The 15,259-nt window shown below is 41.8% G+C and overlaps 1 protein-coding gene across 2 annotated transcripts in view; it reads left to right on the forward strand.

The window, feature by feature from the left end:
- Positions 1-15,259, forward strand: part of TM9SF4 (transmembrane 9 superfamily member 4) — a 52,851-nt gene that overhangs the window by 14,059 nt on the left and 23,533 nt on the right. Inside the window, exons 2-3 of one of the 2 annotated variants that reach the window (XM_046678793.1) lie at positions 9,951-10,064; positions 14,684-14,783. In XM_046678793.1, the coding sequence (XP_046534749.1) occupies positions 9,951-10,064; positions 14,684-14,783 (214 nt within the window). Of the gene's footprint in view, positions 1-9,950; positions 10,065-14,683; positions 14,784-15,259 lie in introns of those variants that run through there. The other variant, XM_046678794.1, reaches the window with a different exon arrangement.

Genomic DNA, 15,259 nt, shown 5'->3' on the forward strand with positions numbered 1-15,259 from the left:
ATAACTTACGTTGGCAGTCCTTCAATAATAGTTCTAGCTCCCATTTAAGTATATATTGCTAAATTGCCCTCCCCAAAGACTGTACCAATTTACCTATATCTAGTGTATTCAGATTTTTTAAAGCTCTGTGACTCTGATAGGTGAAAAATGAGATATCATTATTTTGATTTACATTTTTAAATTATGAATGATGTTGAGCATCTTTTATGTTTGACCATTTGAACTTTTTTTTTTAACCACTCATTCGTATTCTTTTGGGTTATTTGTCCTTCATTGGTTTGTAAGAGCTCTTGGTACATTAAAGAAATTAGTCCTTGTCAGGTATGTGGTAAATGTTTTTACCCAAATTGTCTTTTTCTTTCTCTTTGGTGTCTTTTTTTTTTTTTTTTTCATTTTCTTCCTTCTTATTATATATCCTTTTTCTTTATAGTTTCTGGATTTTGTTTCATTCTTAGAAAACTTTCTGTGTCAAGATTGTTTAAAAGTATATCTATATTTTCTTCTAGTACTTCTATTTCAATTTGTATGTTTAAGTCTTTTCTGTCTCCTCCAGCACCAAACAGTTAGATAGCTCTGTATTTTAATATTTGGTAGAATTAATCTGCCTTTGTTCTTCTTCTTTTCAAAATAATCCTGAAGGGTAAATACCAGACTGACTACAGTAGTTGGTTTATTATTCGAAAAGCATTGAATTGGAGGAGGGACAAGGGAAACAAAGAAACAGAGAACGAGAATTAGGGAGGGTAAAGGGAGACAAAAAGCACTTCATCTGTGGTGGCACAGTTCTCTGGACACCTCTAATCACGACCTCAGACTGTTTCTGAGCATGACTGCCACCATGGTGACAAACTTGTGATCACTCGGTTGTGCCAGGTTTGGTGCTGCTGGACTTCCTTCATTCTGCAGATGACTTGCTCTGTGACCATGGGTATATCACTTCCCCTCTCTGGACTCCTGGGTTACCTGACTCCTAAGCTTCTTCAAAAAATGTCTTTATGGAACTCAGCTCTGGGTGGAACTTTGCCTTGTTTTTTTCTACCTTTGGGTTGCTAAAGTGTTCCGTATTGTCAAGGGAATCATGAATTTCTTGAGTTTTAAGGGAAGTCATAAGGCTTCCGGTTCACTCTCCCACTGGGGTAGGGATATGGACTTCCACCTCCTTCCACGGTCACCTGCTTCTGTCTGATTCACTCCTGCTGAAGGCCTTTTCCTTGGCTGGATAGCTCCCTTGTTGGAAGATTCCTTAGACTCAGCCTCTGTCTCCCTCCTTGCAGTGTACTCATTGGTCCTGCCTTCCACTGCAACCCCAAACAAGGCCACTCTGCCTTATCAAGCACCTACTATGTGCAAAGTGCTTTATGTACTTTATTTAATCCTTCCCACCATCACCACTCCACCACCCTGCCAAGAGTTTGGTGTTATATTCCTATTTTACAGTTAAACCCAAGACTCAAAGAGTTTAAAAGACTTGCCCAAAGTCACACAGCTAGGAAGTGGTGGGTCTGGGCTTTGAATTCCTGTCTGTATGGCCCCTAAAGCCTGTGAATTTTTCTTCTATACCAGTGGTTCTCAAAGTGTGATCCCAAAACCTGACCAGCAGTATGAGCATCTCCTGGGAACTTGCTAGAAATGCAAATTCTTGGGCCCTGCTCCAGACCTACTGATGAAAGCAGTCTAGGGTTGACCCAGGAATCTGTTTTGATAAGCCCTCCTGGTGATTTCCTTACATGCTCGAGTTTCCGAACCACTGGCTGCGTTCTGCTTCCACCTGACGGCTGCTTGTCTTCACATCTGATCAGGAATTTGTGGGCGATTTCATTTGTCTTTGTTAGGTGTCAAGTCTAGGACTGGACATTACTATGTCTCTGGAGCAGAAATGTGCTGCACACACTCCCCCTGCCACACACACACACACACACACACGCCAAAGTAGTCTTTAAAACTGCAGGTCTGATTTATCTTTGCCCTGCTTAAGGTTCTTTAGCGTCTTCCCCACTGTGCTGAGGATGAAGCCTACACTCCTCAATGTGGCTTGTGTGTGTCCGTCACCTATTCTCCAGCCTCTTGACTACACAGACCTGTGCATGTTTGCTACTCAAGGAATGGTCTGTGAACTAGAAATGTCATCATCACCTGGGAGCTGGTTAGAAATGCAGAATCCCAGGCCTCACCCTAGACCTGCTGAATCTGAATCTGCATTTTACCAAGGCCTCCAGGTGATCTACATGCACATTAAAGTTTGAGAAGCACCAGCCTACACTTCACCTGCCAAAAACTCCCTATGGTTGTCCCCAGGCCTTTATGCCTGTGTTTTGCTCTTTCTGGAACACTTCTCCTTTCCCTTCAGGTCTTTGAGTAGACCACTTGAGTTCTTAGGTGTGCACCCCTCCCCACCAAGACTGGGCATGTAGCTGCTCCTGTATACTTCTTAGCCTCTTAACTGATAGGATAAGATACTAGGCCCTCGATAGCATCTGGGACCTAGTATTGTGATTGGCTGATGATTTGTCTCTGTCCCTTAACTGGCTGAAAGCTCCTAGTGGGCATGCATTCTGTGAGACTGGCACAGTACCTGACACGGTAGGTGCTCAAGAAATCGTGAACTGATTTCTGTACTGGTTAGAGCATGGGCTTTGGGATCAGACTGCCTGGGTACAAATCCTAGCTCAGCCAGTGTTATGTCACCTCTCTGAGCCTCAGTTTCATGGGTGAAATGAGAATAATAAGAGTCTCTACCTCGCTGGATTGTTGTGAAGATTAATTGGTTTATTGCTGGAAAGAACCTAGAACTGCCCCTCGCACATAATGAGTATTCAGTAAATGTTAGCTGCCGGTGTTACCGATAGGGTTACATGCTCATCATCTCTTAATGCAAGTCACTTGCTTGAAAAGAGCATCCCTGTTCCTGTACATTCTGACCTCAGGCAAGTTATTTAATCTGTGGATCTCAGGTTAACTCGCAGTCATCTGCGAAATGATGACATAAGTCCCAAGGTAATTGTAGTTGTGAGGATGGCGCAAATCAGCATTTGTAAAGTGCTCAGCATAAAGTGGGAGCTCAGTCAATGGAAGGAAGGGACCAACTGCCCCAGTGCCTTCTGCCTACGGTATAGGTGCTCAGCAATTCTGTGGCTTCTTGTTGCTTTTTAGTGTTGTTTTCCATCACGGGGAGTATTACCCTCGTTGTTGTGTCTTTTTGTTTGTGTTGTTTTTTTGTGTATGTACTTGATTACTTGCTTTGAGACTTTGGAACAAAAGTGTGTTGAAGTCTTTCAGGATTTGCTTTTCCTTCCTCTGCCACCTGAGTTCTCAGCAAGACCTTGAGTTCCCCAAGGCAGTGTCTGTTAAGATTGGAGGATTCTGTTGCAAAAGAAAGTAGAACTGGAGTAGCTTCTTAGATTTAATTGGCTTGATAACCACAGAAGATTGTAATCCTCTGCCCTGGCTTTGAGTCACATATCAGATGAGGCAAAAAGGTTTGGTGTCTGGCTTCCTAGGAAGAGAAATTTAGAACACATATATATAAATATTTCTTCTTTTTAAAAATTGGCCCTGAGCTAACATCTGTTGCCAATCTTCTTTTTCTTCTTCTTCTTCTCCCCAAAGCCCCCCAGTACATAGTTGTAAATTCTAGTTGTAAGTCCTTCTAGTTGTGCTGTGTGGGACACCTCCTCAGCGTGGCTTGATAAGCAGTGCCATGTCCACACCCAGGATCTGAACCGGTGGAACCCTGGGCCGCTGAAGCAGAGCATGTGAACTTAACCACTTGGCCACGGGGCCAGCCCCTGAACACATATTTTTGATTAGCAAGAAATAATAATGTTAACTGTGGGTTTTTCATATATGGCCTTTATTGTGTTGAGGTAAGTTCTTTTTATACTTACTTTATCGAGAATTTTAATCATGAATGGATATGAACTTTCTCAAATGCTTTTTCTGTGTCTATTGAGATGGTTATGTGGTTTTCTTTCTTTCATTTTGTTAATGTGATGTAGCACACATTGACAAAACGAATTGATTTGCATGTGTTGAACCATCCTTGTATCCAGGGATCAATCCCACTTGATCTTGGTGTATGATCCTTTTAATGTGCTGTTAAATTCAGTTTGCTAGTATTTTGAGGAGTTTTGCATCTGTGTTCATCAAGGATACTGGCCTGTAGTTTTCTTTTCTTGTGGTATCTTTTTCTGGTTTTCGTATCAGGATGATGCTGGCCTCATAAAATGAGTTTGGAAGTGTTCCCTCTTCTGTTTTTTGGAAAAGTTTAAGGATTGGTATTAATTCTTCTTTGAATGTTTGGAAGAATGCGCCTGTGAAGCTATCTGGTCCTAGACTTTTCTTTGTTGGGAGGTTTTTGATTACTGATTTAATCTCTTTTTTTATTGGTCTCTTTAGGCTTTCTATTTCTTGATTTGGTTTTGTTAGGTTGTATGTTTCTAGGAATTTATCCATTTCCTCAAGGTTATCCAATTTGTTGATATGTAATTATTCATTATAGTCCTTTATGATCATTTTTACTTTTGAGACATCTGTTGTAATGTCTCCTCTTTCATTTCTGATTTTATTTATTTCAGTCTTCTCTCTTTTTCCTTAGTGTTGCTAAGGCTTTGTTAATTTTGTTTATCTTTTCAAAACACCAACTCTTAATTCTGTTGATTTTTTTTCTATTTTTAAAATTCTCTTTTTTATTTCTTTCTGCTCTAATCTTTATTGTTTGCTTCCTTCTGCTAACTTTGGGCTTAGTTCTTTTTCTAGTTCCTTGCAGTGTAAAAAATTAGGTTGTTTGCTTGAAATCTTTTTTTTTAATGCAGGCATTTATCAGTGTAAACTTTCCTCTGAGTACTGCTTTTGTTGCATTCCATAAGTTTTGGTATGTTGCGTTTTCATTTTCTTTTGTCTGAGGTACTTTTTAAATTCTCATTTATTTCCTCTTGGACCCAATGGTTGTTCAAGAGTGTGTTGCTTAGTTTTCACATTTTTGTGGATTTTCCTGTTTTTTGCTGTTACTGATTTCTACTTTCATTCCATTGTGGTCAGAAAAGATACATGGAATGATTTCAATCTTAAATTTAAGACTTGTTTTGTGACCTAACATGTGATCTGTTCTGGAGAATGTTCCATGTACACTTGAGAAGAACGTATATTCTTCTGGAGTTGGGTGGGAGGTTCTCTTATGTCTGCTGGGTCCATTTGGTCTATAGAGCTTTTCAAGTCAGCTGTTTGTTTATTTTCTGCCTGGATGCTCTATCCATTATTGTAAGTGGGGTGTTAAAGTCCCCTGTTATTACTGTATTGCTGTCAATTTCTCCCTTCAGATCTGTCAATATTTGCTTTATATACTTAGGTGTTCTGACGTTAGGTGCATATATATCTATAATTGTTATAGCTTCCTGTTGAATTGACCCTTTTGTCATTATGTAATGACTTTTGTCTCTAGATAGTTTTGACTCAATGTCTATTTTGTCAGATAGAACTGTAGCCATGCCTGCTTTCTTTTGGTTACCATTTACATGGAATCTCTTTTTCTATCCCTTTCAGCCTATGTGTGTCTTTAGATCTAAAGTGAGTCTCTTGTAGACAGCGTATCACTGGATCTTGGGGGTTTTTTAATCTATTCAACCACTCCATGCTTTCTGATTAGGAATTTAATCCATTTACTCCCCAGGTTATTCTAATACGCATCAGCATTGAGAACCACTATCCTAGACATACAGGTAGGGTATAAGCATAATAAATGTTCTCAGAGATTCTCAAACTAGGTCCTTGGACAGGTAGAAAGGTGAGAGATGTCAAAAACTCTTTAAATTTGAGAATTTTTAAAAAATCAGATTCTCAAGGGGATACAGCAAAGATTAAGAACCATAATATTCAATCTATATGTGAGTAGATGGTTTCATATTTGTATAGATCAGAGGTTGATTGGTGCTTATTAATTTGTTTGATAAGGATTTATTGAGTATGCCCAACAGCAAAGCTAGACAAGTGACTAGTACAGCTGGAGAGATGGCAGATACTTAAATGACCATAATTCAACATGAAAAGTGATATTACTATAACAAGTATAGATTTAAATATTTGTCAGCTCAGCAGCATTCTTTGAACATGTATAGATGTGAAAGTTCATTTGGGCATTGGGTAGTTTCCATTCTTTTGCCTCTAGTGTCATCATAGAAATAGTTACAGAATGCTTTGAAAAAGAAGGAAGGAAGAGAATAATTCCCCCTGTGGGGGATCCAGGGTTCTTGAAGGAAGAAACATTTCAACTGAACCTCTAAGGGTAAGAAGGACTTGAATAAGGTGAGGTCAGGTATCAGAAACAGCCTGAGAAAGGCTTGAAGGCAGCCTCCCCTGAGCAGTCTGATCACCAACGGCAGGGACTTAGAAAGAGAAGGTGGAAGGTTCTGCTGGAAACGCATCTTGGGGCCAGCAGGTGGAGACCAAGCTAGGATTACTCTAACCTAGGTGTTCAGAACAGTGATGTTCTCTTGGGCCTGATTTATTTTATTATTTTTCTTAAGTAGTATAAATACTATGTAATCCCCTAAGAAAAATTAGAAAATACAGATATACAGAAAAGGAAAAAAAATCCATCACTCAAATAACCCATTTCCCCTCCTAAACATTTTCTCAAAGATAACTTTTTTGCGGGGCGGGGGGAGGAAGATTGTCCCTGAGCTAACATCTGTGCCAATCTTCCTCTATTTTGTATGTGAGATGCCGCCACAGTGTGGCTTGATGAGTGGTGCTAGGTCCATGCCCAGGATCTGAACCTGTGAACCCCGAGCCACTGAAGCGGAGCGCGCAACCTTAACTGCTACACCAGTACGCCAGCCTCCAAAGATAACTTTCTTAAAAAAAGTAATTCTGCTATGCAGTGTTCTCTCCCCTGCTTTTTCTACTTAAATCTAAAGCTTGAACATTCCCACTCAAGAAATATGTCATCAATTTTAATGACTACATAAATGGATAAGAGGATACACCATAATTTAACCCATTCCGCTAATATTGGACATTTTACTATTATAAGTAGTGAACCTGTTTTCAATAAGTCTATGGCGAACATCCTTTTTTGTACATTTTGTCATATTTGTCATATTTTTCTTAACATCTAGAGGTAGAATTGCAGAGTGAAAGAGTATGCGCTTCTGGGAGGCTTTTGATACAAAGTGCCAAATTGCCCCCCAGGAGTGTTCAGTTTATAATCCCTCCGGCTGTATGAGAATATCAAAACAGTGACATTTTAATATCTAAAACTGACACTGTCATCTTGGTACAGTCATTAATTCTAAGCTAAAGTTCTGATTTGCTTTTGGTTGCCAACTTATGTTATTCAAAGATTCTAGCATTTATGGATATATCCTTTGCCATTTTTCATCTGTTGATCCTTCCTCTAAGATAAGTCGATTTGCAGTTTGTTGACAGTATCTTTGTGTGAGGATTGTTTTCTGCATCATTTTCAAAAATTCAAAGTTCATTTTTTTTTCCAAACAACTTTTGGATGGCAGTTTATGCCAGTAATACAGGATTTGTCTTCCTTGCATTTTAGTTAACTGGAATTCAGGTAGAAGGAGGAATTAGAGGAAGAAAGAGGACAGAGTTTATTTCCCTCACACAAAGGACTCACTATCTGAGGACTGACCAGTGAAGCCTAGCAAAGGGTTCCAAAGAGGGAGGACCAGAATCTTCTGATGGTTGGTCACGTGGAGGAAGTCCTCCCACACTACTGAGCCCTTTGCTTTGGGCGTGTGTGGAATGGCTCTAGAGGGATTTTCAGGGGACTGGTATTAGTGCTTGGCTATGGGGAGCTGAAGTGGGAGGGAGATTTATTTTTCATGGTATACCCATTTGTACTGTTTGAATTATTTACTGTGTATGTTTTACTTTTTCAAAACTTTTTAAAGCTAGTTATTTTTTAAAAGCCTTCCTTGCGCGTGGTTATGTAAGATGTTAACACTAGGGGAAACTGGGTGAAGAGTACGTGGGAACTCTCATAGTATCTTTGCACTCTTTTGTAAATCTAAATTTTTAAAAAATGGAAAAGGACAGAGGGAGGGGGCCGGCCCCGTGGCCAAGTGGTTAAGTTCCCGCGCTCCGCTGCAGGCGGCCCAGTGTTTCGTTGGTTCGAATCCTGGGCACGGACATGGCACTGCTCATCAAACCACGCTGAGGCGGCGTCCCACATGCCACAACTAGAAGGACCCACAACGAAGAATATACAACTATGTACCAGGGGGCTTTGGGGAGAAAAAGGAAAAAATAAAATCTTTAAAAGAAAAAAGGACAGAGGGAAAAATACTGTCTTCCTATACAGAATCCTACCCCCTAAGGCAATTTTCTACCTTCTAGTCTTGTCATTTCTTTTTAAAGATCCTGCTCTCATCCCTAATTCCACTGACCTCCTGATTACCAAGTACAGTCCAGCTGTCTGAGCCATTTTTGACTGTTTTTATTGGGGTCAGACTCTTATTTCATACTTCATAATGAACATCGGCTGGCGGTTACTTATAAATGTTCACAAGAAATCAAAGGAAAAACACTCCGAATATATTGCTTTTAAGACTTTGACCAAGCTATGTATCTACAAAAAGTGCACTAAGCTCAGAACCTCAGACTTTTAAAGCGATTTTTTTCTCAACTTGTGCCCCTGGTAAAATGCAGATGAGTCTACGTTTTTGGCAAGCCCCCTGCGTGATTCTGATTCTCTATAAAGCTGAGTTCTAGAAAGAATGATCCAAGTGTGTGTGTGGAGGCGGGGTAACTTGAAGGATTGAGATGCTGCAGAGGCAAGGTAATCAGGAGGCTGTGGCCACTGTCTGGGGGGAGGAAATGAGGGCCTGAAATGCCCCAGCAGGAAAGAGGGTGGAGAGAGAAGACAGATGCTGAGGCGCGATTGAGTTGGAGATTCAGGTGTGTGGACCACAGAAGTTCCTTGTTCAGCACAGGCAGAGAGAGAATATCAGGAGTCTCGTTCTTTGAGGGGGCAAGCATGTTATTAATGAAGGGAGAGCCGTGTTGTGATGGGCTGCATTTCTTGAGGGCAATAATTGATCCTTCTTGCCTTTGATTCCCAAGTAACTGTCCTGCATGCAGGTTATTTACTGAGTGCCTACTCTGCACCTGGCACGGGGGACACAGTCCCTGCACCCACAGGGATAACATTCGAGTGGAGGGGGACAGATAATACACAAATAAACAAATACGTCTTTTACATGTCAATTAGATAAGTCCATGAGGAGAAATGAAGTAAGCAGATGGCGAATGGGTAATGGGAACCCTGAGGAGGCTGTTTTAGATAGGATAGTCAGTGAAGGCTTCTCTGAGGAAGTGACATTTGAGAGAGACCTGAATGAAATAAGGAATGAGATGAGCCCTGCAGGTATCTGTGGGAGGGGCAGAGGGAACAGTAAAGGTGACAGTGAGGGGTGGAGAAGGGCTTTGCTATCAGGAGACAACAAGAAGGCCAGTGTAGCTAGAGCTGAGTGAGGAGGAGAGTGGGAGCTGATGAGGTCAGTACAGTTTTGGAGAAGGCATATAGGAAAAATATCTTGGGAACACGGGAGCTTCCTGACAAAGCAAGCCTGTTGCCATATAGAGAAATGGGAATCAGTGGAACACATGGAGCGTTGTTTTCTGTTAGCTACACAGGAGAGTGTAAAAGAACATTGATCCAGAAGTGGGGAGATGTGGCTCCTGTACTACAGTCTTCCTTTTGTCCCAATGTTAGTTACTTCATTCTCTTTGTGACTCATTTCTGGAAGTGCAGAGTCCGTGTCTTGTAGCACTCTTGGGGACGTTTGGAAGAATGCACTTACAAGGGCCTCGGGCCTCTCAGAGTTGGGTGAGACTGGGCCAGTTAAAGCAGACATGGAGGAGGCACTATGACTTGATCTGCCCCTGAGGGATGCTCGCTTCTTTCCCGTTCCCATGGCAGCCTCTCTTCTTCCAAGCAGGATTGGTTGCCGTGGTCCCTACTGCTTCTCTTTCTCACGTGGGATACAAGCGCCTTCTATGTCCCTGGGGTCGCGCCAATCAACTTCCATCAGAACGACCCTGTAGAAATCAAGGTAAGTGCACTCCTGGCCTGTTGCAGCCTCTGTACTGGGCAGACTGGATGGAGGACCATGGTGAGTGGTCACATCCCTCCTGTGGTTGCATGGGCTGCAAGCAGAGTGCCCTCAGGAGCCCACAGTTCCAGCAACTCTGCCTTGTCGTCTGTCTCTGTCCGCCTCTGGCTTTCTGCAGCTCTGCCTGTGTGAATGTGTTCTCTCTCTGTGTCCCTCTCTCTCTTTCTCTTTGTCTCTGGTTCTCTGTCTTTTTGTTTGTTTTTAAGGTAGGCTTTTGTGTGTGTGTGTGTGTGTGTGTGTGAGGATGATTGGCCCCAATCTAACATCTGTTGCCAATCTTCCTCTTTTGTTTTTTTTCTTCCCAAAGCCCCAGTACATAGTTGTATATCCTAGTTGCAAGTCATTCTAGTTCTTCTATGTGGGATGCCGCCACAGCATGGCTTGATGAGCGGTGTATAAGTCCACGCCCAGTATCCAAACTGGTGAACCTCAAGCTGCCAAAGCAGAGCGCATGGCGTTAACCACTCAGCCATGGGGCTGGCCCCTCTGTTTCTGTTTTTTTCTGTCTGTGTTTTTCTCTCACTTGTCTCCGTCTCATATGTGTGTGTGTGTGTGTCTGTCTCTGTCTCTGTTTGTGCCTGTCTGTCTGTCTGTCTCTGTCTTTCTCCATCCCTTTCTGTCTCCTCCTCTATGACATCTCTGCCTCCCTCTTCCATCTGTTCCATGCTCTTCTCTGTTGCCAGCTTTTTCTGCATAACTCATATCATCTGTGTATACAGCCTATTATGGTCTCTGTTTTTTCAATTTTAGCTTCTGCCCCTGGCTGGATTCTCCAGTTCAGTATTTCCAAACTGTTTACTGCGTATCTGAGTGGTGATATATGAGAAGATTTTAAGTGGTTGACAAATACATTTTAATAGCTATTCTCTTTTTAACGTATATTGGGAAATATAGCTAGTACTTCAACTCATGATTTCATGGCTGTCATTATTGATTTTCCCTTTTTAATAGTGCTATAATGTCTGCTTCTGAAATGTATTTAGCTAAAAATGAGTCACATGTAAATTAATAGCAAAATAAGTGGTAAGTAGATAGGGCAAGTGAATGATTAGGGTTTGGGAAGCATTGCCCTAAATCAGAGTCCAGAGAGAAGCTGTCCATCTGGGCCACCTCACCTTTTCGAGCTAGATGCCCACCTGTGGGTGAGTGAACCATGGCAGGGGTGGGGGAGGAGTCACGTAAAATATGGTTGATGAGGGGCAGTGAGCAGGGTGGTGCCTTGATTAATATCTCCACAATGATGGGCTCTTGGTGCCATTCTCAGAGCCCTACGCAGGGCTGGGGCTTGGTGGTGGATCTTCTTGGATCTTGTTTTCCAGGAAACAAACTCATGGGTGGAGATTTGGTGCAGGAGGTTTATTGGGGTGGATCTCAGGGTCAGCACGTGGGAGCGAGGGAGGGAAGCAGGACTGGGCAGAGGGAGACGTCGAGCTGTGGTACCTCAGAGGCCCGTGGGAAGCTCTGGAACTGGACTGGCTGGCCCTTGAGAGTTGTTCCAGATTGAGGCAAGGGGACCGGCTCTCTACATCCTCCATGAACCAGTCGCAGGATACGGACTGCCTCCAAGGAAGGGACATGACCTTGTACAAGGGCTCCTGGCTAAGGGACTCTCCTTTACCATCACCCAAATATAACCACTCTTAATACTTGGGTATATTTTTCTTAGTCTACTTTTTTTCTGTTCTGTGCTTACAGTATAGGGTACTTGGCATTCTTACAACTCCATAAATCCCCAACTTCTTGACTACCATCTTGGTCCCCCATAGGCAAAATAATGTATTGTTGAAATTTTTAAGAAGTCCTTCAGATCCTTGGTGATTCTGTGTAAAGGGCTAGCAAAACTTAGAAAGTTAGAAAAATAAATTCTCCTAAAATAAACGTGCATTTCTTGCTTCATTGCCATGTTGATGTGAGCCATGTCTTTACTGGTCTGTGCAAAAGCAAAGCCGAGAGATTGCATGAAAATAAAGTTTTTATCCTGTCCTGGGCATCACAGTTTTCAAAAGGAGAAGCAGAATACAAGAAAGTCATAAAAGGCTGTCCACAGGACGTGCTGTCATGTACGTGCCCTTTTGTTTGCCACCACGTTTTAGGTACAGCCACGCATCACTTAACAACGGGAATACATTCTGAGAAACGTGTCGTTAGGCAGTTTTGTCGTTGTGCAAACATCATAAAGTGTACTTACACAACAAATCTAGATGGTAGAGCCTATTACACACCTAGGTTATATGGTACTAATCTTATGGGACCACAGTCATATATGTGGTCTGTCATTGACCAAAATGTCATTATGTGGTGCATAACTGTATTAGCAAGATTACAAATTGCTACATGTCATATTTATTTGGGGCATCAGATACAAGCAACTTCTGATTACCCAGGGGGAGTTAACCAGTTTAGAGGTTAAAAATATAAATAATACATTTATGGAAAACTGAGAACTGCCATGAATCAAGTTCTAAAAGAGCTGGAATCTTATTTGTCTCCATCACTGCTGTGTCACCAGCTTCTAGTACATAGCCTGGCAGGGCGGATAAATATGTCTGATGAATGACTATTAGAGAGTGCATTTAGAACTATGTAATAACAAGTAAATGCAACGTTACATGTGTTGCATTATTGTGAGCATCTCTCTTCCTTGGAAGTCAGACTTGTAACTTTCAGGAACAATAATTAAAGTAACATTTATTGAGGGTTATTTACATGTCAGGCATTATGCATGGCCGAGTTCAGGATGCCAACCTCTTGAGGCAAATCCGTAAAACTGTATGTTTTACAGATTTACTGTGCATTTTACAGATAAAGGAACTAACTTGCCCAAGGTCACGTGGTGAGGAAGATAGAGGGTTAGTTCAGAGCCCCATCTCTTATCACTTCAAAACCCTTCTTCCCGATGTCTCTGCCTAAAGCCCCCTCCAGAGCAAAGATTGTGGCATAGGAAGAACAGGGTGACTGTGGCTTCTGTCCTGTCACGCTTGGGGATGTGAGAGTGGACACCTCTCACAATGGGTAGGAAGAAAGAGGGTAGGAGGGAACATACAGGTGGGACTCAGTCTGTGTACTGTGGATTCTTTCTGATTGTCCAGAAAGAGAGAATGCCAAGAAACACAAAATAGCAGACTGTTACAACAGACAGTAACTTTTTGGCCATCTTGCCTCAAGCGACTCATGAAATGCTTAATAGTGATCCTCAGTCCCTCAATCAGACAACTAAAAAGCTCTGAAATCCAGTGTTTCTAAACTGATCGTAGGCAAGACTGGACGTGAACTGTTTATTGACTTTATTTCTCCTACTTACTATGAGTATTTTTGCATTTCTTTGCACAAATAGTTATTGAATATGGGGTACTGCTCCAGACCCAGCTGGGAGGTGTTATGAAGCCTATGATTTATTATATACCACATTGCCCTTTGAAAATCCAAAAAACTCCTAATTCCAAAGCAAGAGTTTTAAATAAGGATTGTGGACCTGGGTTCTAAAAACTCTTTAGACTTTTAGATGGTGTATAAGGAATGGTCAATAGTTCCTAAATAGCAGCGATAATTTTGGTTGCATTTAGATTAAGATTTATTTTTTACAACATTTGGATTGGTTCTATTTTATCCGTGCTGGGGGTGTTGTCTCTGTCACCAATTCCAGAGCTATATTCTGTGCACTCACATCATTTCCTAAACATTCTCCCTCATGTTCTTCTTAAACTTCATTTTTAGCGTTTGCATAATATTTAATTGATTGAAAATATTATGGTTTCTTGACTAGTTTCCCATTTTGGGGGCTTTTAGTTGTTTTTCCACTTTTCCTCTCTCCTGTCATTCAGCAAATATTTAATGAGCACCAACTGTGTGCCTAACTCTGTAGGCACTGGGGTTAGAGAGGTGAGAGACACACATGGTCCTTGCCCTCATGGTACTTAAATCTTAAATTCTCATGGGGGGCACTGGTTAAAAAAAGCAACAGGTAAACAAAATAATTACCATTTATCAGATATGCTATAAAGGAAACTATGAGTGTGGAAATAGAGAACAATGAAGGAAGGTGATTAGAGGAGGAATTCCAGGTGAAAGGATGTAAGCTGAGACCTAAATGTGAGAAGGAGCCAGATATGCATAGTTGAGTAGAGAACCGCAGGTTCAAAGCCTGAGCGGGAGGGAGTGCAACAGAGGAGCTGGAAGTGGAATTGGAGGCAGACCAGTGTGGGTGTGAATAAGGAGTGAAGCTCTGTTCCTATTGTTTTTTCCTCATTTGGAGTTATTTCCTTAAGAAAGATGCCCAGAAGTGAAATTATAGGATATTGGCATGTTGAAGACTCTCAATATATATTGAATTTGGTTGTCATTTTAAACAAAATCCATAATGTGATCTAAAAATGAAATATGAAATTCAGAATTGTAGGCAGTGTAGTGTGTGGTATAGTACAGTCGGATCTGCTGCCCTTGGTTTGCCTGTCAGATAATATTACCGAGTGTACCAAAGATGTGTGGGTACCAAGGAGGATTTTTGAAACACTCATCTTGGTTCCTGGATTGAGGAATAACAGCCTCTCTTCTCCCACTAGGCTGTGAAGCTCACCAGCTCTCGAACCCAGCTACCTTATGAATACTACTCACTGCCCTTCTGCCAGCCCAGCACAATAACCTACAAGGCAGAGAACCTGGGTAAGTTCTTGTCTCACACTACTGTCAGCCTGTTCCGAAGGGAAACCCAGGTCTTTTCATAATGATCATAGCAGTTAACCCTCACATGGCACTGTGCTGGACCCCACTCTACAGAGTTTACATACATACATACAGCTCACTTCTCATAATAGCCCTAAGGACCTAGTTGCTGTTTTTATTCCCATTTTTACAGGTTAAGTGACTTGCCTCTGGTTATACTGTTAATGGCTAAGCTGGGCTTGGAATCTGCATAGTCAGGCCTGAGAGGTGGAGCCCTTGGCCACTGCTCAGTCGGCTCTCCCTTGATTTCTGGATATCCCTTTTTGTCTCTCATGGTTTCTGTACCCTGCTCTGCTTTTAATTAAGAGTGAGTGATTACCTCTGGCCCTAAAGGAATCAGAGACATTACCATGGTTCTTGCTAAGCTGTGCAAGACTCGCCTCAAATAATGTGTGAAGCACTGAGCATGATGTCTG

The sequence above is a fragment of the Equus quagga genome, chromosome 12 (assembly GCF_021613505.1).
Source record: "Equus quagga isolate Etosha38 chromosome 12, UCLA_HA_Equagga_1.0, whole genome shotgun sequence".
In the NCBI taxonomy this organism is placed as follows: domain Eukaryota; kingdom Metazoa; phylum Chordata; class Mammalia; order Perissodactyla; family Equidae; genus Equus; species Equus quagga.